Genomic DNA, 22,313 nt, shown 5'->3' with positions numbered 1-22,313 from the left:
AAAATATTTCATTAAATAAAATTTTAAGTTTTTTTTCGTTTAACAATAAAAGGAAGTAATATTTTATTTAGACTCAATAAAAGAAAATACATATTTGGTCTAAAAAATTGTTTTAACTTCTAAAAATCAAAATTTCTTCCTTTTTTTAAAATATAAAAGTCACAATTTCTAACTTTTAAAATTGTTTTTCTGTCAACCCAAAAAAAAAACACCAAATAAAACCAATTTTCTTTTTCAATAACAAATTCGTTATTGAAGGCTCAACGCAATTAAAAAGAAATAATAATATAAATTATTTTTATGATTTTGACAAATTATTCATTATTTTATATACACGTAATTATGGGCCCCACGATCTATGGTTAGTGCAGCCACCTAATCTAACGAACACATCACTCTAATACAAAATTCGTTGCAGCATTTGCAAAAAACCAAAAGAAAAGCACTTTGGAATCTCATGGTATTCTTCCTAGTTCCCTCGATATCCATCGATATCTTCCTCTGGAGACAAAAAACCGAAAGCAAGAATCACTTTTTCTCCTCAATTTCTTTCACGAACTCCTAAATCCCATGCTTCTTCTTTCATAGTTCTTCCCTTTGACGATGGTTCAAAGAAATGTTCCCGAAAAGCTTGGTATCCAAGACAATCGGGTTCAATCAGAAACTCTGTTGGCAAACCTTATACCATCTTCTTTGCAGTACCAGGATATCAAGAATAAAGGGGTGGACTTGAAGAAGATAATGAAAAGATCGGGATCAGTAAAACGTATGGAGTTCGAAAATCATCGTTCTACTAAGTTGCCGAATTATATGAAGTCCACCAGCAGTTCCGTGGCAAGAAAGGAGCCATCACAGGTAAGTACAAGAAGTCCTCCAACTAGTCGTGTTTCAAGTGATCTGCATGGCAAAAAATTGAACTACCCGTACAAACATAGCGCAGACTCTAGAGATAAGGCAGCAAAAACATTGGTTAGGACGGCTAGTTTGAAAATGAAGAGGGCTTTGATAAAAACTCGAGCGTTGGTGAAAAATTGTCCCAAGGTTGTTTTATGTGAGGATTCAGATATTGCTCGAGCAACATGTTCTTCGACTTTGAAAGATTATAAGCTTCCAGATTATCTTGTGCTGAATCCGGGGGGAACCGAGTCAGGGGGCACGTCTGTGATCAAGGTTTGCCCATATATGTACTGTTCTCTCAATGGGCATCTTCATGATCCTATGCCACCGCTAAAGAGCTTCATGTCGGCGAAAAGGCTTATGCTTAAGAATCAATGGAACCTGCAGTTGGGATGCCTGTCTCCAAGGCGAGCGAGGTCTGCCGCCGTTGATAGAAAATCTGATGAAAGACTCGTGAATAATTGTGATTTGGGTATTCCAACAGTTTGTCCTCTGACTCTCGAGGAGCCAAGTGAGTTTTTTGTTGAAATCTACAGTGCAGGAGAGAAAAATACATCAAGTACTGACTTTAGGCCGATGGTTCGTGGGATTGATGAAATTATATCACAAGATTATGAAGAAGTCGAGGAGACAATTTCAGATAGTGATGATAACAACTTTCATGAGACTCTTGATGAGGATAGGGGTGAAACAGATTCAACAGATATGTACCACCTGGACGCAAAATTACCGGAAGAAATTTCCTTACCGTCGTTCCAGGAGGAAACAAAACTGGGAAACTTGGGCATCTGGAATGATATTGCAAAAGAGGGCATGCCTAGTATTCAACAAAGTGAACAAGATTCTGAATCTTCTGATATGGACCGGGAGATGGGGCGTTACTCTGCCCTTTATCTTGATTTTGATTATGAATCGCCGTCCAAGGAAGAGAAAGGGAATGATTTGGATGGATTCAAACATGAAAATGGGATAATTCATGAACGGTTTATCAAGGAGTCACACAACTGCATTGTTAACTTCTTTGATGCAAATGATATGTCACAGTACACCTATAGTGAAGATAGTTTGAATTCGGATTCAGTGTCTAGCAAAGATGACTGTAGATCTGATGTCTCGTTTCACTATCTGGATGGTTTAAACAGCATGAAAACTTCAGCAGCAACCGAGTTCCCAAAGGAAGAGGCAGAAGCAATTTATGAAAATAAGGACTTGCCTTTTGAAGGCAGCAAGACCCCAGAAAAGATTGCCCAGGTCGGTACTACAGAGGCGCCTCCCAACCTTATGATTGAAGAAGAAACTTCATTTGGTTGTCAAAACTTTGAATGCCTTCCAAATGAGGACGCTATTGCAGTGACGGGGAACGGAGAAGCTGACCTCTTGAAGGATGTTGTCCAGGAAAGGGTCACTTCTGGTGATAAAGCCATTGGTGTTACCATTATAGATGTTGATGTATCGGTTCAAACTTCTTCAGATGAAGGCCTTGGGATCCCAGTTGAAGAGAACCTCGAATCATTGAGCCCTACTGAAGATGAAGCCATTATCGTTCATCAAACGAAAGAAGATAGTTCAGAAAGTCCAACTAAACCAGATCAATCTGCATCCCCAACTAAAGTCGGCAGAGGAATCTTGAGAAACAATCTACTTCTTCAAGATCAGTTCACCGGTGAAAGAATCACAATAGCAATAGCTAAATGCAAGAGGTCCATCGAGGAAAGTGATGAAGAGGGACACTTCAACCCCAGGGAACCAAACTTTTTGCCGCTGGAGCCCAAACCAGAAGCAGAGAAGGTTGATCTAAGGCATCAAGAGCTGGATGAAAAGAAAAATGCAGAGGAATGGATGGTAGATTATGCACTCAGACAAACAGTCACGAAACTCAGTCCTTCTCGCAAGAAGAAAGTTGAGCTGCTTGTTGAAGCCTTTGAAAAAGTCATGCCAATAACCAAATGCGAACTCAATCAGAGTCATAGTTCGGCTTTTGATCATACAAGACCTGTTCAGGCATGTAACTGATACCATTTACAGGTAAAACTCGAAAAACCACTTGACATTTCTGCATTGTTTACATATTTTCCTCTTTTCTTATAGCAAGAAGATTGTTGCAGTTTTACTAATTTCTGAAGCAATAACAAGAGTCGATTAAAAAAGGTTCAACGTTCAACACTGTTACTAGCCAAGAGAAAACGAAGTACAATGGCTTGAAACTATACTGTTCTTTGTAAGTTAAAACATAGGATTATGATATTGTAGTGTTTTCGGAATTGTCGTTATTTACCAAACAATATCTTCCTTAGCTATGTCGTCTTCAAGCGTATTGTTTGTCAAATCATAGTTTTACTGCAGCACACATAAATCGTACAAATTTGGAAAAAAAAAAAAAAAGGATAAAAAGTAGAGACAATAACGGTATAGAATTTTTATTGATAATCATAAGATTGTTAATTCGTGGAGTATATCTTTTGTGAGACGGTCTCACGAATCTTTATATCTGAGACGGGTCAACTCTACCGATATTCACAATAAAAAGTAATAATCTTAGCATAAAAAATAATATTTTGTTATGGAAGACCCAAATAAGATATACTTCTCACAAAATACGACATGTAAGACCGTCTCACACAAGTTTTTGATTCGTGACTATTAGTAGTATACATGATAATATTGAAAACAATCCATTATTTTTTATAATTAGAAATCAAAATAAGAACACCATGTTGGATTATATAGTCGACTACGAAAATCCATAAAAATTTATGTTTCATAATTTGGATTTTTTTTTAAAAAAAAAAAAACTAAAATGTGGATATTTTTATGGACTTCATTTAATGAAATCCCAACATGTAATAATTTTGGTCATGATCTGAATTTCTTCTTTATACAAACCTAAAAAAACTATTCTTAATTAGTATGTTTATCGAACTTAGAGGTAGAAATTATATATATATTCCCTCTAAAACTTACTTTAAACTAATTAAGACAATTTTTTTTTGTTGATTCGAGTGACCTTTAAATAAGGTATCGAGTTCAAGTTTCGTATATCGGAAGAGTTTTTGTTCGACCAGTACAACCAAATCGGGTTGTAAAATATTTAACTCTAATTCCAATTATCAAGAGAGAATACCGTTTGTTGCATGTGCAATACAGCCTAACATCTTTGTTAAATATTAATATATTTCATTTTTTTTTTTGTATATGGCTAAATTGTTAGCTTCGTAACAATTTAATGTTAAACTATTTTGCTATTTTAACCTATGTAGATTATGGGAATATTTGAGTATAATGTTTATATGAAAATGCATGTCTATGAAATCGACACGAGTAATGGAAAAAAATTAAAAATATATTTTAATTTATGACGATATGTTGTTACATAGAATAAACTCGGGAATATTTAACAAAATGATATTTGTTTGATCATGTACATCCAATAGATAAATCATACATCAACGATGGACATATGTGTATATAGTGTGTGGACATCATATCAAAACTATATATATATATATATACACACACACACACACACACACTAAGTATGAGCATACCCGATGTGTGTGTAATATTGCATAATCCAGTTGTATTTTAATTAATAAAATAGAGATATTTTTGGATATTGGCTTAAAAATAAGGTTATAAAAATAAATTTAAATTCGTATAACCTCGTCGGACCAAAACGTTTTTTTATAGGGGTAAAAGTTTTATTTAATCTAGAACATTATTTATATATTTGCAAACAAAGCAATTTTTTTAATTAATATTAATATAAAATCGAAACGTAATTTAATTTCGGCGGCCATCACTTGTATCTCCCTCTGATCCGCTCCTAAACATGCCCTATACAGGAAAATATTTATAAAAAAAAAGAAGCAGAATTCGAAAAAAAATAATTGAAGTCAAAGTTTGACTTACATAAATATTCTTGTAGATTACTTCCAGCTGCTAATTTTATTCCATGTTAAGCCATATTTACATATTATATGAAAGATAGATACATATATACACACATCCATATATGTATTTATGTATGTATATGTATATATAGACCAGAGTTTGATTGCGATACTGCGAATTCTTTAGATCACCACAATAATGGAAAATATACAAGTAAAAAAGATGGGTAGTGAAATAATAATTATTTTGTTGCTTCTTTGTTTTCTGTCAATAATTTTCCTTCCCTCAAATATGTATATTGCAAGACAAAACGGTGAGGTAGCATCAACAAGAGAGCAAAAGAGCTGCAATGTTTATGAAGGTGAATGGTTGTATGATGAATCCTACCCTCTTTACGACTCATCCGACTGCCCGTTTATCCGAAAAGAATTCGCTTGCCTCAAGTACGGTCGACCCGATCACCACTACCTTAAATATAGATGGCAACCCAATGGTTGCAACATTCCAAGGTACGTACGTGTGTGTTTATTTCATTTTCATTTACTACAGAAACCGGGCCGGGAAGATGTAGATTTTGGGTTTAACTTTTAAGCTATATTTTTCATATATATAGATTTGATGGGCTGGATTTCTTGGAGAGATTGAAGGGGAAAAAGGTAATGTTTGTTGGGGACTCGATAAGTTCTAATCAATGGGCATCAATGGTATGCCTTCTGCATAATGCAGTGAAAGGATCAAATATAACAAGCCGTGCAGATAAATCTACTTCTACCGTCACATTTCAGGTATATATATAGAATCAGTTCATGACAAATTTTATCTAATTTCATCCGATGAATATGACCAGCTAGTGTGACACTGAATCCTAGCATCAATGTTATCTGTATTGCAGGACTACGACGTTTCGATTATCGTATTCAATTCGCATTATCTGGTAGATATTGAAAACAAACCAATAGGTCGAGTTTTGAAACTCGACTCACTTAAAAACGGAGATGCGTGGAAAGAAATCCAAGTCTTGGTCTTTAATACATGGCTTTGGTGGTACCGGCGCGGCAATAAGCAACCGTAAGGCTCGTAAAAATTACACATGTATAATTTTGAATGTTCATATTATGAGTAAATAGAAGGTTTTTGTGTACATAATGTAGGTGGGATCATATTGAAGTTGGGGGAAAGATTTTGAAGGACATGGATAGGATGGTTGCATTTAGGGAAGGATTAAATACTTGGGCAAAATGGGTCAACTCAGACATAGATCCTTCTAAAAACAAAGTTTTCTTTCAAGGAATTTCTCCATCCCATTACAAGTAAGGACACAATTAATTGAATCTTAAAAGTTCAAGCATTATTATTTGGCGAGTTACAATAACGGCAATCGAAACTTAGTGTTTGAGCTGATGTACAGTTTAAAATATATTTAAGTTGCATATATTTTGGTTAAACGAAAAGTATTGTCCTAGATTATCTCTTTCAATTACTAGGATTATATATTTTGATGAGCATGTGATTCTTGATTAATATTTAACACTAAAGAAACATTTGATAATTCAGTGGGGCAGATTGGCATGAACCAGGAGTAAAGAGTTGCTCGAAGGAAACCACACCTATGCAAGGGTCAACATACCCATCTGGACTACCATTGGCTGCAAAAGTTGTGCAAGAAATCATGGCTAACAACATTTCATCATCAAAAAATGCACATTTACTTGATATCACAACTCTTTCTCAGCTAAGAAAAGATGGGCATGTCAGCTCATACAATGCTTTCAAAGGCATGGATTGCACCCATTGGTGCGTCGCCGGAGTCCTCGACTCGTGGAACCATCTCTTGTACGCCCGACTAGCTAGCTAGCTAGCTAGTTGAACCGTGTTCAGGATATTCACATGATACAATAGATATAATCTGAAATTCAATAATAAAAAAATTTCTATTTGTACTTTTTGTTTAACTAGTAGCAAAGCACGTGCGTTGCGCGTGGGTAACGAACTTAATTACGTTATGAATATTGATTCTAAATTTGCAAATGAACGTAGAAACATAATTTTTCACAAATTATTCAATAACAGATATTATTTCAAAGCTTATTTATCATTTTAAACAACCATGATTTAGTTTCTTCAATCCTTTTCTCGCATGATTTTCGAATTTTTCAGTATCTTTTTCATATTTTTATTTTATTTTTTCTGCTTTTTTCTTCGATTAAATTCAGCAATCATAACATCATATTTAATTTTTATGTTTCTTTTCATCGTCAGATTTGATTTTGATTAATCTCTTTGATGTTTGTGTGTTTTTTACTCTGATCTTCCTGTTTTGTTTATTTGAGTCGTTCACGATTTGGGTCTAAAAAAAAATGGAGTGATTAAAATAGATATGATGTATATATTAATTTAAAATTATAGATATAATTACTTGAAATAAAAATTATGAGAAAATACAAGAAAATTCAAGAGCAGATAATACATTAGAAAAAAACTCTTTCGAGATAAGGGATGTAGATATATATTTTATTAAGAAGGCAAAAAAAATTCAAAATAATTCATAATCGAAAAAGTCCAAAATATAACGGTATTTTTTCCTTTAAAAAAACTAATGGGACACATCGTAATTTTTAGATACAAATATTAATATTTCAAATGTTACTAAATGTTTTTAAAAAATTTAAGTCATAACATCATAAAAATATAAAAAAAAATATGCATATATTCACATAATTCTAAAACTAATTTAGAATATATTTATATCACACACAAAAAATATATAATCATATATATAGCAAAACAATATTTTGAATACTGTCGAATATTACAAAAAAACAATTAAGCTACAAAAAATATGTCGCTTTACCAAAAGTTATAACCGGGGTAACAATGTAACGTTAACTAAAATATTTTAAAATCGTAAAACAACTCAAACGTCACATTTCGATTGTTCTACCTTGCATAAACAATTATTGCACCTAACAAATATGATATGGATGTTATTTTACATTCTAGAAATAATTTCTCTAAATCAAATTTATTCTCACTGATCAAATAATTTCATCGAACACAGTAATTTTAATTATTAATAATAATTTAAACACAAATATTAATTATTAGGATGACCACCCTATGCCCTCACCTATGTTCTATTAAATTACAATCATAGTAATAATGCACCATGAATTGGTTAATATAACTTAGTAAATTTAATAAGTGAGTAATATTAAATAACAATTTTGTTATTTTGAAATGTGAAAAATAGTTTTTATATATATATATTCATCATATATAATGATAAATTAATTAATACGTAGAAAAGAGAAAAAATTATTTTTTATGTAGGTAATGTAAAGCGAGTTATATATACATACATGGTACAAGGTTTTCTACCTCCGCAATGAGATATACAAGTAGCAAAATCACAATTAAAAAATAATTTGAGAAAAATATTGAAAAAATGCAATCAAAAAATAATTTTACGTTAAAAAAATATTCTTAGAAATAATCTTTAACATATTTCAATATCTGTAACATATATGATGCTTTTTAGTTCATATTTTAAAATCAACTTATTATAAAATTGACATATTTATATGTAAAATAAAAGATAAGATAAAATATAAATATTAAATATTCATTAGCAATCATCAAAAAATACACTCATTTTAGTAACAAATTTTAGTAGCAACAAAGAAAAATAATGGGTAAATTGATAAATTCAATATGCATTAATATTCAAAGATATTTAAGATAGACAATAAATTACAAAAAAACCCATAAAAAACTATTGATTTAATTTGATAAATTAAATGAACAAGGGTATATTAGAAAATTCACGTTAATATTCAAAAGCATTTAAGATATACAATAAATTACAAAAGAACCCATAAAAAAACTATTGATTTAATTTGTTAAATTAAATGAACAAGGGTATATTAGAAAATTCACAATTAGAAGTCATATATTTATATGTATGTTAGATAGATAGTACAGTTCACTCAAGAGATAATAGCCATTATTTCAGATGGTAGAAATATTATAAATCTTGAGATCTAGCTACTTGTCTCGTGTTATTTAATACTAAATGCAAATTTTGACCTCAACCAAATATATATTAAGCCACTCATAGCCTAATTAAACTTTAATTATAAAATAAATGAATATCTTTATATGTATCCAATTAGATATTAAAAAAATGTCGAGACATGTATATATAGTCTATAGAGACATGCAATCCAAACTTCGGATTTTCGTAGAGCAACAATAATGGTGTCAATCCTTCTTAGATAAGATCTCGAGCGCTAGATGTTGGGATGGTTAATTTCCCTTGATAAATTTGACCCCTATTCTACTCGACTCGACTCGACTCGACTCGACTCGACTTCTAATTAGTCAAACTTGATGTAACTCCAAAAATCAAGAATCGTGACCAAAAAAAAAAAAATTCTAAAAATTGGAAATGAGGTGTTTGGCATGTGGAACACAGCCTAACACTAGTTCACTAAATTGTCAACTCTGCATGCATTTGTTGTTAAACTATTGTCCAATCTTAACCCCTAGATTTTAATTATTTGAATATATTATTAATTATATGTTTGTTGTGTATTCTATATTTCTATACACAAATACTAGTAAAAGATTCATCAAATACAAAAGGAATTAATTAGATAATATGATATTACAAATTTACAATGGAAGTCAAATTCATTTATACCATAATTAGATTTTATTGATCTACATTAATTAAAAAAAATATTGAATGACAATAATATTTTGTCAAATTAAATCATTTTAAAAAATTTCTTTTTTAGTCTCCGAATAATTAATTACAGTCAAATCCACTGTTAAATATTATCTAGACTCGTATCTATGTAATAATAAAACTCAAACATGTTCCAAAATTAAGGGGAAAAAAAACTTTTACAAGAATGTTTTTTGCCATTAAATTCTACATACGACATTTATACTTTAATAATAGCCGATTCAAGTAATAAGTGTAAATGACAGCCTATTAATTTAATTAAATGAAGCTGGATTCACAGATTATATACATATATAATATATATGTGAGTGTATGTATATATAGAGGGTGGATTGTAGTAGGCACTTGTAGTAAACAAGATGGCTAGTGAAACAATAAATCTTGTGTTGCTTCTCTGTTGTTTGTCAATAATATTTATGCCCTCAAATATTTATATTGCAGCACAAAACAGTGATGAATCAACAATGGAGGGAGAGAGTTGCAATGTGTATGAAGGAGAATGGGTTTATGATGAATCTTACCCTCTTTACGACTCGTCCGGTTGCCGGTTTATTCGGAAAGAGTTCGATTGCTTGAAGTATGATCGACCTGATCACAAGTACCTTAAATACAGATGGCAACCTAATGGTTGCGACATTCCTAGGTTTGTATGCACTTGTGTTTTTTTGTTTTTACACGAAATACATTCATTAAACTGAGTTTTGATATATATATATACTTTTTCGTTTCTATCCACAGAGTCTTCACGAATCAATAAAATTCTCATTTTTACATTTCTTGGTTCCAAACTGTTATTTCATAATTCTTTCAACTTTTCTTGATTTTATCTATTTATTCAAGCAAGTCACAGTACAAACGAGACAGAAAGGACTTTTGTTATATATATGTGTGTGTGTGTGTGTGTGTGGTTTAAGAAATTTGGCTTTGTGTTTGCAGATTTGATGGGCTGGATTTATTGAAGAGATTGAAGGGGAAAAAAGTAATGTTTGTTGGGGACTCAATAAGTTCTAATCAGTGGGAATCAATGATATGCCTTCTACAGAATGCAGTGAAGGGATCAAATATCACAAGCCACAAAAAAAATTCTACCGTAACATTTCAGGTATATTAAATATTTAATTACAAATTTATTTAATTTGTATAAATCCATTAGATTTTTATAAAACACAAACCAAGCTAGGAGTATGAGAAATCTGATACTGATATGCATCGCAGGACTACGATGTTTCGATTACATTGTTCCTTACGCATTACTTGGTGGATATTGAAGACGAACCATTAATAGGTCGAGTTTTGAAGCTCGACTCGATTAAAAACGGAGACGTATGGAAAGAAATCGACGTCTTAATTTTTAATACATGGCATTGGTGGTACCGACATGTTAAACAACCGTAAGACTTTTAAAGTTTACGTACAATTTATTTTATGAATTAATATGTTGGAATAGAAAGATTTTGTGTATATAATATAGGTGGGATTATATCGAAGTTGATGGAAAGATAGTTAAAGACATGGATAGAATGGTTGCTTTTAAGGAAGGATTAAAGACTTGGGCGAAATGGGTCAACTCAGATGTCAATCCTTTTAAAAATAAAGTTTTCTTTCAAGGAATATCTCCATCTCATTACAAGTAAGGACGTATATATATTTAATCTTGAAATTTCGATTATTTTTTTTTTTTGGAAATGATTTATAAGGAAATTATATAAGTCTCGATCTATATTCAATATTGATAAAATAGTGATGAACCGTACATAATTTAGTGGGGCAGAATGGAATGAACCAGGAGTCAAGAATTGCTCAAAGGAAACCACACCTATACAAGGCTCAACATACCCATCTGGATTACCATTGGCTGCAAAAGTTGTGAAAGAAATTTTGGCAAACAACATTTTACCATCAAAAAATGTGCATTTACTTGATATCACAACTCTTTCTCAGCTGAGAAAAGATGGGCATGTCAGCTCATACAATGCTTTCAGAGGCATGGATTGCACCCATTGGTGCTTAGCCGGAGTCACCGATTCATGGAACCAACTTCTCTACGCGCAACTAGCTAGTTGAACCAGTCGGAGGAGATTCACCCGCGATAGATATTTGAAATTATACTTCAAGTAAAGTTGCATCTGTAATGTTGGTTGAATACTGTATTTAATGCTGGGAGTTGAACAATGGTTTCATATCATATATTTGATCAAGATAAGCAGATATCGCACTGCTATAATGCTTATGGTTCTTGATAGTAGTACTACAAATCTTGAGATTACGAAGTACAAAATATTTTATGCTTTCTTAGGTTATTTAATATTGAAAATTGAATCACTAAAGTCGATATACAATACTATTATCGGTACATCCTACGAATATGCAATTAGTTATCTTAGGCCTTATTTTAACTTGCCGCCGCTGATATCGATAAGGTATGCATCAAACAAATCCCATGAGACAGCTCTCTTTTATGCCAAATATGCATATCTCACTATGACTCGATACAGTAGAGCAAAGCTATATATATAGCTAACTAATCAAGTGTATACACGGTTTGAGTTCAAAATCAATGAAGTAATTTGTCACCAGACGTTAGTCATAGGGATAATAAGTAATAACTGGATCATTTATTACTTGATTGACTGACTGGAAAATTTTCTTCTGGTTGCTTTTTCCATAAGTAGTTGGAAGCTTCAATCCACCGTGGATGGACCAGAAATTTCTTTTCCTGGACCGCCCAACGAGATTTATCAGTTCCTGCATCTAGAGAGACGACATGTGTCACCGATGAGTCGAGTTCCATTGAACATGTAGCTCCTAGTTGCATAGCCATTTTCCATAGATGATGTTGCTCAGCCTGAAAATTGGTAGGAAAAACACGGCTGAAGACAACTTTGCAACCCATCAAGACCTCCTCACGAACTCTCTTTAGAACCTGCGTGCATACCAGATCAAAGTAGAAATTTTACTTTACAATATATCTGCAAATGACTAACAATTTGTCGTACAAACATGTAGGTAAACTAAACTAGCCAAATCGTGCAAGTACTAAATCAGCAGTTAGATTATTGATAAGGTTGTTCCTAAATCATTTTACACAAATGATGACGGGCCTTTTTACATACATCTATTAATGATAGTTTATATAAACTTTTTTACCACTTGATAAATCTATTGTCTACGAAATTAAATATTGATATTCATTTGATCTACAAGATAAATTTGTGACTCTTAATTTAGTTTCAAGGTTGGGAAATTAATTTTCTTTCTCGTTTTCAATACTTTCACCCATTTGTTGGATGTTGCAGCTTGGATATTTTATGCTTTTTCCCCTTGCATTTTTTTATCTCGTTTCCTATTTTCAATGCTTTCACCACTTGTGTTGCAGCTTGGATAATTTATGTTTTCCCCTTATACTTTTTTAATCTTGCTTCCTATTGTCTTCAGCACGTAGAGTGATTAGATTTTTTAGCTCAATAGGCTCCTATAGGGTTCCAATTCAACAGGCTTGAATCAAGTTCAAATAATTGTTCAAGCAAAACTATGTTAAAGTTTTCACTAATTCAAACTGATAGAGGTTGAACTTGATAAAATAGGCAAATTCTGTCTTCATTTCATTTGATTACACCCCTAATTCCCCAAAACCCTCAAAACAATATAGAAAATTCAAATCAGCAATCACCATCAGTTCTTGCCAACAACTATTATTAAATCAGCTTGTGTAATCTGAGTTACTTGGGAACACGCTAAAATCTCCAACAGGCTGCCACCTCAGCTCTCTGTACACCACCTCATATTGCCCACAACCAAAGAAATTCCCACAAGACAATTGCCAGACAACCTAAAGGATTTGGATATCACGAAGCCTAAAATAACCAAGAAAAATAAATTTATCATGTACCTACAGGCATGTTAGAAACTAGCAGCCATGACACTGATAGAACGTAAATCTCAGCCATCCCATTAACATTTACCTGTCTCACATCTCGGTCCACCAGATTATCATCACGCCCCTAAAAGAAAGATCTCCTCTCAATACAATGAACTAGAAAAGAAGTAAGATTATAATTTTTGGAGGTTAAGGGGATCAGAGAAACAAGAAAATACCGGGTCAAAGAACAAACTGTGGATCCGCAGAAGAACTCTCAGAACAGTTGTCAACGCTCCATCACTCTCACTTTCATCACTTCTAAGTTCAGAAAGCGATTTACAGTTGAAGCCAAAGTGCTTGCTACTTGAAGCAAAGAAGTGGTATCTCTCCATTAATATCAAATTCTCGTTGTGCTTCTTCCATACCTAAATAAAAAACAAGGTCACTAATAGACATGACTCTTCCTATCACGAAATTTCTTGACAGAGCACAGCATTGATGGGAAACAACAACGAATATAGCAATAAAATAAAATAAAGACATGTTTTTTGTTAGAATCAGCTTGCAAACAAGTACTTGAAGAAAAACTTTATATGCCAACAAGCACAAATGCATGCATACTACACATACCGACAAAGAGCTTCTTCAGCAGAAATCTAGAATTACAGAAGTGGGATTACATAGATTATGCACAATTTATATATCAGAATTTCAGCTCAACTATGGTAACATAAGATTTCTCAATATACTTTAAGGCGAGGAGAAAATTGTTGAGATTGATAAGTGAAACCTTTTCATTCTGCAAAATTCTATTGTAAGAAAATCCAACTGGCTCAAATAGCAGTTTAATCCACAAAACCAAACGAGATCGTCCCATTCCACTGTAAGGGGTTAAAATTTAGTACCTTCTAGTCCAGTCAAGTTGCACGACCAAGCTACATAACATGCAGCACTTGGTACACGCTACAAATTGAATACTAACCACATTACTCCTTAATCTACAATATTTGAACAATATCATTTACTTTAGTCTTTATCCAAGAAGTGTAAAACTATAGAGTACCTAGGTCAACAAGAGAAATGTACATGGAAATTTTAAGGTTTTAAATTTAGCTTTAGTTTTTGCTGGCTTTTCACACCAGATTGTCGCATCTATTACAGTGCAAAGTCATCTTTTTGTCGGAGTTATAATACCAACTCTTCAAAAGTTGAGTTTCAGCTTCTAAATTGCAATTTTTGTTGTTTTGTTTACAGTGTTTAATTAATTATGCAGTTAGATATTGAAGTATTAGATATTCAATTGTAAATAGAGGAAGTAATTTTTATAGCTAGTTTTTTGTTATAATTAATAAAAGAAAGTTCCGAACAGACTCATTGGGAAAAAAATTCAACATTCTTAAAAGTCTGGTTATTTTGCCCAAATGAACACAAGTCACAAGATAGCAACATGAAAAACAGCAAAAATATGGTATTATTGTATAAAAGAATCACTTCCCACAAATTTAAGAATATAAGTCGCTCAATTACCGCTTCAGTGTCATCAAGAATGAGGACAGCACTTTCTTGCCCCAAAACAATATCTAAACCCTTTTGATGTCTTTGTGTGCAATCACCCTGAGCAATTATTCGGGAATTGAAGTAAACATCCCCAGGGTCAAGCAACTTTGCCATTTCCAAGGCATAGGGACGTTCACCCATGGTGTATATGTACATCTCAAACATGTCACTGGCATTTTTAAGGAAGGTGTGTATAAATGGCCTCAACTTGGTCATCATCTGCATCGACTCCAGTCTAAATAGATCTCTCTTCAAAGTATCTTGCAAATTAAAAATAAAGAAAATTACACTCAGGTTAAAGTTCAAAGCAGTGAGAAACAGAACATGGTTTTCAGCGGTATAAGAAATTAGAGCGGTAATAAACCCTTGAAGGGAAAGAAGTGATAGTGAATGTCCAACATATTTCCAGTTTCAAGGGACTGTTGGGATAAAATAGCCACACTGACTGTTCTAAACCATCTCAATTGATGACAAAGACGATATAAGTTTAATGTTAATTAACAAATTGGAATGGCTTAAAGTTGGGAGAAAAAATCATGCTACTCTAAACCAATAATTGGTTCTAGACAGAATGTGGTCTAGTCTAATGATCCATCTATTATCGTTATCCTGGAGAGAGAGTTACTTGGCAAATTTTAACATGGCAATTCAATGCATGGACATATAATTAATATCTATTCCCTTGAAACCCTTTAGCTAACAGTCATCAAATTTCCAGGTTACAATGTGCCAAGTATATACTTCAACTAGCTAGACATAGGTACTAAATAAATATTTTTTAGCTTGAAACAGATCGTCTTTTCTTGTGTCGAGTATCAAAATGCCAACATATGCTAAGCTGATGGATCCAAAGCTGTTGAAGAAGTCTTCATAGAGGCATCAGACTTTGCGTTCCCCTTTTGCAATGTTAACTCGGATTGTGAAAGCATAGATACAGACAGGCGCATTAAAAAAGTTCATGCCCATGCAAGTGCATAAACTTGGTTCCATTTAAGCTTCCGTGGATTCTTAAAGAAACCACCATATTAAGTACACAACACAGCATGAGAAATAATTTAATGCTTGATTCTACAATCAGTACCAAGACTATGGGTCACATGTTCAATTCCACCAAGTTACGAGTTGAACTGATTGTGGAAGATGATTGTTGGCGAGCAAAAAGTAATCAATTTAAGCATGCCACTACTACACTATTTCTATCGTTATTACTAACAGCTATTGCATCAGATATAAATGCAAGAATTCGGACCTACAAAAAAAGATTACCAAACCAAAACCACAATAGGCTGATGAAAAACTTTACCTGGCAAAGCATCCCTTTGGTCAACTAAGTATCCTTCTTCTACAGTGACATCGACAAGCCGAGTTGAGTTAAGCAATGTATGATCTAAATCAAGAACCAAGTAAAGTTTTTTATGATGTAGCAACTTTTTCAAGTCCTTCTCACGTAAACGGGAGATTTCATCATTGGCAAGCCTTAAGTTCTGCATGAAACATGAAATCACTTAGAAAATTAGAACACAGTGATTTAGAAAGGAAAATTGGGTTCAATTATGCTATATCTCGAACGTAATAAAACAGGAATGAAAAGATTAAAAAAAGCAGCATTTGGAATTGCTGTATGCACATGGTGGCATGAAACTAACAGAATACATTTTTCGAAGTTATTCCTTTCATTTTCACTCAAACTGCCATTTCTCAATTTTGTATCACAGCATTATGAAAAGTGATCCAATGCCATGCAGGAATTCAAATTAGCGCTACCACTACCTGAGCAACTTTGTGATGAATAAATACATTTCATTCCTGTGTAATTACTTAAATTTTGGTAGTGCTGATTTATTTGACTTGAGTCTTGAGCTAAGTTTCTTAATAGAGGATTAAATTGTCCCTAAAACATAAAGCTTTGATTTTGATTAAAGGATATTTGTATCCTTTCTACTCCCAGAGGGTACTGGGAGCTGAAATATGGTGACATTTTAATTGAGTTGGGAGCGACAAACACACACACACACACAATGTGGCACCATCTTCTACATATCATATTTTATAGGGATAAAATATTGCAGGATATAATAATATTTTTCAAAAGATTAACCTTGTGAATGTACCCAAATGCAACACCAGATTCGTCATCCATTTTTATACCGCATTTCATGCACATTCCTGCATAGACACCAGGATGAAGGCACTTATTCGTCTTCGGAGATGACCCTGCATTCCAGGAATCGAGCAGAACCAAGGAATTGATCATCCGTTATTAAAAAAAAAAAAACTATAAACAAGAAAGAAAGGCTCTCTACAAAGCTAGGAGAATCAGACAAACAAATGAATCTAAATATGATGCGTAAAATACAGCCAAGAGAAGTAGAAAGTGTGAGGACGTACCTGAGGCAATTGCACAAAATGTAATAGAAGAACGTTGATAATTATTGAAAACAAATGTATGCCAAAGTATCACTACATATGACTAATGTAAACCAAAATAAAAAGTGATGTAACATATCCATAAATAAAATAGAAATTATGCTGGTTCAGCTATTATAGATTATCCTCAAATTACATATACAGTTATACACCATCCAATACATATCGTCACTACCTCAATAGTGATAATACCAAAGGGAAATGAAATTGGCAACCACATAAGACGATAAATCACCAAAAACTCTCACAAGCAATCTTCTTTCAAGGAAAGATGTGCCAGTTTAACCCAGAAAGCTTCTATTTTCTATCGGCTGATATGCAGTTTATTTTATTATTATTCAAAATAATATTAAAATTCATTTTTTTATTATTAGTTGTTTTAAATTAATATAAACTTTACCTGCATTTAATAGTGTCTTGTTTACAGTATACAATCAATCATTAAAAGAGACATCAAAATTGCATCTAATCATAAATTTACCGCTAGAAATTTGCACTGGTTCACCTTGAGATGAGGAACTCGGCAGATCAGCAACATTTTCATATGACTCCACCTTGTGCCTTTTAGCTCTACAACAATAAAAATAAGCATGGATATCACGTATAACATCACAAGTAGGAGCACAGCCCCGAAAGATCTATGAAAAAGTTACTTATATAAATTTCAAAAATGGTTTGAGCACGTGAGCAAGCTTTGGAAACTTCTATCGCAAAATGCTACTTCAACTAGAAATGTTTGAACTAAAAACACAAAGACAGACTGGAGCATCCTCTTGCATCCACCCCATTTGACAAAAAATCAATTCTTCAAGACAATGTTTGCGGCAATTGGGAGGTAGAGAATTCAGACGAAATGAAAAAAATTGATACCCCTATAACACAAGTCAATTTATTAGAAGTTCAATATTTGACTACCATATTGATCCATCATATTCAACGCACAAATATCATACATGATTTGACGGGTTCCTTTTAAAAACACAAACTTCATATTTGTCACATCCCTAGCACCAGAATGCTATAATCAAAGCATGAGACAACGAAAAACCAAAACCTTGTGTAAACAAAAATTCTCAACCAAAGTATACCTGTCAAATTTTGATTCAAAATCTCCCTCAACATCATCAATATTCTCCTCTTCTTCTGCAACTTCTTGAATATCTGCTGATGCGTCAGAAATAGCATCCAACTCCGCATCAAGAAATGCTGCAAGGTCATCACTGCTTGATGAGTGCACGGGAGAATCTGCTGCTAAACTCATCTGACACATCATCAAATATGGGATCAAAAATAACTCTGCTTTGTACGGAATGGAAATCTGACTAACAATCATTGTGGACAAAAAATATACAAATAGACTATTGATTCAGTTCAGCTAATAAAAACAATACTAGAGATGACAATGAGTCGGATTTTGATAGGATTCCATATACTAATCCTCATTTATTATATTCATCCACATCCCATTCAATTTCATCTTCGGAGGATTGGATATATACACTACCCAGATATCCTAATACCACCTATAATTATATTTTCTCAAATTTGAATTATATCGAGCAAGTGATGGATATTTACTAAATTATTGAGAACAATAAATAAAATTGACAAATTAAACATTATAACAAATATTAGAAACAATTTATCCTAACATCATCATCCAACAAAAATAGCATAAACTCTATACTGATAATTTTCTTCATTCCATTCAACTAATATAATTGAACAAAAGCATATTAGAATTAACATCATAGCCAAAAAACCACACACACACACATATATAATCGGGTATTCAGGTCAAGTAAGAGTATAATTTTTTAAGAACCGACTCCATCCCCATACCCGAGTATCTATTTATTTAATCGGATAAAAAATCTCCTCCATACCCTCCTCGGGTTGGGTATCGGATTTTCCGTCGGGTTTGGAGGAAATTGCCATCTCTAAACAATACCCCGTATCTGTATGTCATTTCAAAATGCCAAATCTAGTGTCCTTCATTCTCAAATTCAAAAAACAGATCACGGTTATTAGGAGCGAAAAATAGAAACCCTAGGCACCTAATTAAGCATGGATAATAAATGTTAACTGCTACATTACATGCATTTGCATTGGAATACTTTTGAGCTCAATTTGAATTCTAGTTGCTAGAATTTTTTAGCCTACTGAATCTGCAGGTGAATTCGAAGTACTGACCTCAGCTCAAACCTATGAAACTCAAACATTAACTCAAGCCTGACCTCCAACACCAATAGAAAAGGTGAAGAGGAAATCAAACACGGACAAGCAAACTAAAAGAAAACAAATAAGAAAAACAACAACAATGGGATCCAAAATAACAATACAAAAACAGGAATTCGTACCTAAATTTAATATTTAATACTAAGCCCCGGATTCGCTGACCAAAGAAAACCCAGTTGAATGTCAGACACAAGCGGCGGCGGTAGCTGACGTGAACGAACAACCAGTAAGAAAACTAGGAAAGAGGCAGACGCCGGTATGGAGTGGAGTGGCGAAAATGAAGACAAAATAGGGTGCAGGAAAGTAACTGCGAGGCAGTAAGTTGGCTATGGATGAAGCATGTGGCGGAGCTTCGATTAAGGGTTTTCAATTAAAGAGCAGGGTGAGGCAGATTGGCGGAATTGATGATCGACATGCGGAATCGCCTCGGCTAGTGGCTTCGGGCTTCGTATATAATAGTAAAAAATGCAGACGTGTCAGCGTTTTATATATTATCATTTTTAATTTAATATTAAACAATTAATACTAAATTATTTTAGAAGAAATTCGATTTAAAATGAAATTTTTGTTTAAATTTTTTTTAATGTAAAATGTAGAGTGATTTGAGCAGATTTTTAGTGGATTAAGAAAAATAATTATAAAATTAAATATTTTAGTATTTTATATGATTATCACATTTAATAATATAATAATATAGATGCTTGCATCATTTGTGTCTTCGTATATTAAGTAACTCAAACAATAAAATATCATATAGGCTAGCAAAATAATGCACTCTTTAGAAGTCACATAATAAAATTACAATGAAAGATGTAAAATTGTGTCTAAAATGAGCAATCGGTTAAAATCAAACGACTTATTGAACTCATCAAAATCAAATCAACTCATTTTTCCCTTTCCAACCGATTTTTACTATAAGAACCTAAGAAACTAGATTAATAAAATATACTGAAATAACTGATTTTTATATATAAAGAAAATTATAAAGAAATTATTTTGTTCCCTGTATGATATAAAAAAGAAAATGCGGAGAAAATGTGAGGCCCAATAAGAATAGGCCCAGCCCATTTCCATAATATATTAATCAACCCATTTGATACAAGAATCAGATCGCACAAATCCAGAAAGCTCATTCCAACAACCCGTCGCTTCTCTCTTTTTTTCTGCAGCAAGCGTGCAACGTCCCAACGGCCAGATTTTGTGCAACATGTTAGAAATCTTCTTCCTCCAGTATATTAGAGTCTTTCCCTCCATGAATTGGAAGTTATCGAGTTCGATCGGTTTGATTTCCAGCAACTGTGCGTGAGCTTCGATTCGGGTTTAGGTAAGCTTTTGGCTTCGAATTTTTGGTTGTTCTTGGTGGATTAGTTTATAAAAGTGTAGCAGTAAGCTTTTCCCCTAATTTCCAGCTCGTTTTTCATATCGTGAACAGTGTTTCCGACGACATTCCGGCGAGCTACTTCTCCGAGATCACTATTGTGCGTTTTAGCCTATATTATTGAGGTATTAAGCTTGAATTCAGATTGTATAAGGTTTATATAGGCTGCCCGGAAATTTAATTTTTACTAAGCCGATATAAAATGTTTTAGTCAGTTGGAATGCGTTATATTGAAGTATATAGTGAATTTATATTGTAGGTTATATCGTTGGACGAGTTCATTCGATAGTCCTTAAGAAATTATCGTGGTATTATAAGTTTATAATTGAGGTACGCTCAAACCTATATCATTATGACGCTTATATTGGCGTGTAAGAATATTCGCTGAATGTTGTTTGCTATTACGTGCTTTGAATGTTTATTCTGATGCACTCATGCATAAATTATATTGACATAACATATTGAGCCTTGACTCCTTTGACGGCGATTTATGTTGATTCTGTTGAGATATATTGAGTCATCAGAGGGACGAGTGGGTTAGGATTAGCCACATTCCCAGATGACAGTTAGGGACGAGCGACTTAGCTACTCGCATTCCCGATGCTACGTGCATGGACGAGCGGCGATTTGATTCTGCATTCCTGGCACGGGTGGCCACTGTTACTGTTGATGATGCTATTCGTTTGGACTCCATTTGGTATCCGTTATTCCATTGTTACCATTCATGCATCGCATATCATTGCATTTACTTGATATTATTACATGTCTTTTATATACGTCGTGATTTTACTGGTTTGTCGTACTGGGGTCCGACTCCTGTTTTTTTTTATGTTGTGGTTGTTTTTGATGCCATAGCAGGTCATTCCAGAGGATTTGACGCTTCTGGTGGAGCGTCAGCGAGTGGTACCTAGTAGTCAGTCGGTTTATGTCAGAGTTCCCAGATATTTTTATATATTATGCTGGTTTGATACATTTGCCAGGGAGATGCCCTGTGTAGCTGTATGGTGTTATGTTTTTATGTTGTTTTGGATTTCATTTGTGGTATGTCGTGTTTAGTCCTGGCCAGTGCGGCTGTAGGATGTTTGTGTAGTTGATTGTGAACTTGATGTTATTTTCGAGCGTATAATGTTATTGTCGTGTTTTGAAATTTTTGGGATGTCCTACTTACGGGGAGGTCATGTCGAAATTTCTGTAGGCCCAAATGAACGTTTTAATCTCGTTTTCGCTGTTTACACCATTTAATCCTTGTTGTTTGGTAATTAAATATTAATTAAGAGCACGGGCCCTCACAGAAAATGTGTTAGATTTCAACTTAC

The 22,313-nt window shown here is 33.3% G+C and overlaps 4 protein-coding genes across 7 annotated transcripts; 3 read left to right on the top strand and 1 right to left on the bottom strand.

The window, feature by feature from the left end:
* Window positions 1–449: 449 nt before the first annotated feature.
* On the top strand, window positions 450–3,190 carry LOC140962897 (uncharacterized). 2 transcript variants are annotated; one of them, XM_073421973.1, is made up of 2 exons: window positions 450–2,922; window positions 3,003–3,190. In XM_073421973.1, exon 1 carries the CDS (start codon window positions 604–606, stop codon window positions 2,908–2,910), a length of 2,307 nt encoding a protein of 768 aa, XP_073278074.1. In that variant the 5' UTR covers window positions 450–603; the 3' UTR covers window positions 2,911–2,922; window positions 3,003–3,190. The 2 variants fall into 2 exon arrangements, with proteins under 2 accessions (XP_073278074.1, XP_073278075.1); XM_073421974.1 differs by having other exon boundaries at window positions 2,993–3,190.
* A 1,758-nt stretch (window positions 3,191–4,948) lies between these two features.
* On the top strand, window positions 4,949–6,696 carry LOC140962908 (protein trichome birefringence-like 43). 2 transcript variants are annotated; one of them, XM_073421993.1, is made up of 5 exons: window positions 4,949–5,297; window positions 5,402–5,573; window positions 5,681–5,856; window positions 5,940–6,098; window positions 6,343–6,694. In XM_073421993.1, exons 1-5 carry the CDS (start codon window positions 4,987–4,989, stop codon window positions 6,641–6,643), a joined length of 1,119 nt encoding a protein of 372 aa, XP_073278094.1. In that variant the 5' UTR covers window positions 4,949–4,986; the 3' UTR covers window positions 6,644–6,694. The 2 variants fall into 2 exon arrangements, with proteins under 2 accessions (XP_073278094.1, XP_073278095.1); XM_073421994.1 differs by lacking the exon at window positions 5,940–6,098 and having other exon boundaries at window positions 6,343–6,696.
* A 3,195-nt stretch (window positions 6,697–9,891) lies between these two features.
* On the top strand, window positions 9,892–11,816 carry LOC140962909 (protein trichome birefringence-like 38). The gene is made up of 5 exons (XM_073421995.1): window positions 9,892–10,181; window positions 10,475–10,640; window positions 10,754–10,929; window positions 11,010–11,168; window positions 11,302–11,816. Exons 1-5 carry the CDS (start codon window positions 9,898–9,900, stop codon window positions 11,600–11,602), a joined length of 1,086 nt encoding a protein of 361 aa, XP_073278096.1. The 5' UTR covers window positions 9,892–9,897; the 3' UTR covers window positions 11,603–11,816.
* A 113-nt stretch (window positions 11,817–11,929) lies between these two features.
* LOC140962907 (RNA polymerase II C-terminal domain phosphatase-like 4) lies at window positions 11,930–20,068 on the bottom strand. 2 transcript variants are annotated; one of them, XM_073421991.1, is made up of 9 exons: window positions 19,742–20,068; window positions 18,470–18,642; window positions 17,863–17,951; window positions 17,053–17,168; window positions 16,258–16,438; window positions 14,925–15,214; window positions 13,634–13,822; window positions 13,501–13,539; window positions 11,930–12,461 (listed from the first exon to the last, which is right to left on the bottom strand). In XM_073421991.1, exons 2-9 carry the CDS (start codon window positions 18,640–18,642, stop codon window positions 12,150–12,152), a joined length of 1,389 nt encoding a protein of 462 aa, XP_073278092.1. In that variant the 5' UTR covers window positions 19,742–20,068; the 3' UTR covers window positions 11,930–12,149. The 2 variants fall into 2 exon arrangements, with proteins under 2 accessions (XP_073278092.1, XP_073278093.1); XM_073421992.1 differs by having other exon boundaries at window positions 17,887–17,951.
* Between the last annotated feature and the right edge of the window lie 2,245 nt (window positions 20,069–22,313).

Source organism: Primulina huaijiensis, chromosome 17 (assembly GCF_012295235.1).
Source record: "Primulina huaijiensis isolate GDHJ02 chromosome 17, ASM1229523v2, whole genome shotgun sequence".
NCBI lineage: Eukaryota > Viridiplantae > Streptophyta > Magnoliopsida > Lamiales > Gesneriaceae > Primulina > Primulina huaijiensis.
The sequence above is the reverse complement of the archived record's forward strand: the minus strand, read 5'-3'. Positions and strand labels throughout refer to the sequence as shown.

Coding starts and splice junctions, on each gene's coding strand:
- LOC140962908 (XM_073421993.1), top strand. CDS start 4,987: ATGGAAAATATACAAGTAAAAAAGATGGGTAGTGAAATAATAATTATT. Junction 5,298..5,401: donor AATGGTTGCAACATTCCAAG/GTACGTACGTGT, acceptor TCATATATATAG/ATTTGATGGGCTGGATTTCT. Junction 5,574..5,680: donor CTTCTACCGTCACATTTCAG/GTATATATATAG, acceptor TCTGTATTGCAG/GACTACGACGTTTCGATTAT.
- LOC140962897 (XM_073421973.1), top strand. CDS start 604: ATGGTTCAAAGAAATGTTCCCGAAAAGCTTGGTATCCAAGACAATCGG.
- LOC140962909 (XM_073421995.1), top strand. CDS start 9,898: ATGGCTAGTGAAACAATAAATCTTGTGTTGCTTCTCTGTTGTTTGTCA. Junction 10,182..10,474: donor AATGGTTGCGACATTCCTAG/GTTTGTATGCAC, acceptor TTGTGTTTGCAG/ATTTGATGGGCTGGATTTAT. Junction 11,169..11,301: donor ATATCTCCATCTCATTACAA/GTAAGGACGTAT, acceptor TACATAATTTAG/TGGGGCAGAATGGAATGAAC.
- LOC140962907 (XM_073421991.1), bottom strand. CDS start 18,642: ATGAGTTTAGCAGCAGATTCTCCCGTGCACTCATCAAGCAGTGATGAC. Junction 17,952..18,469: donor TTTGAATCAAAATTTGACAG/GTATACTTTGGT, acceptor TTATTGTTGTAG/AGCTAAAAGGCACAAGGTGG. Junction 12,462..13,500: donor TGGACCGAGATGTGAGACAG/GTAAATGTTAAT, acceptor GTATGCACGCAG/GTTCTAAAGAGAGTTCGTGA.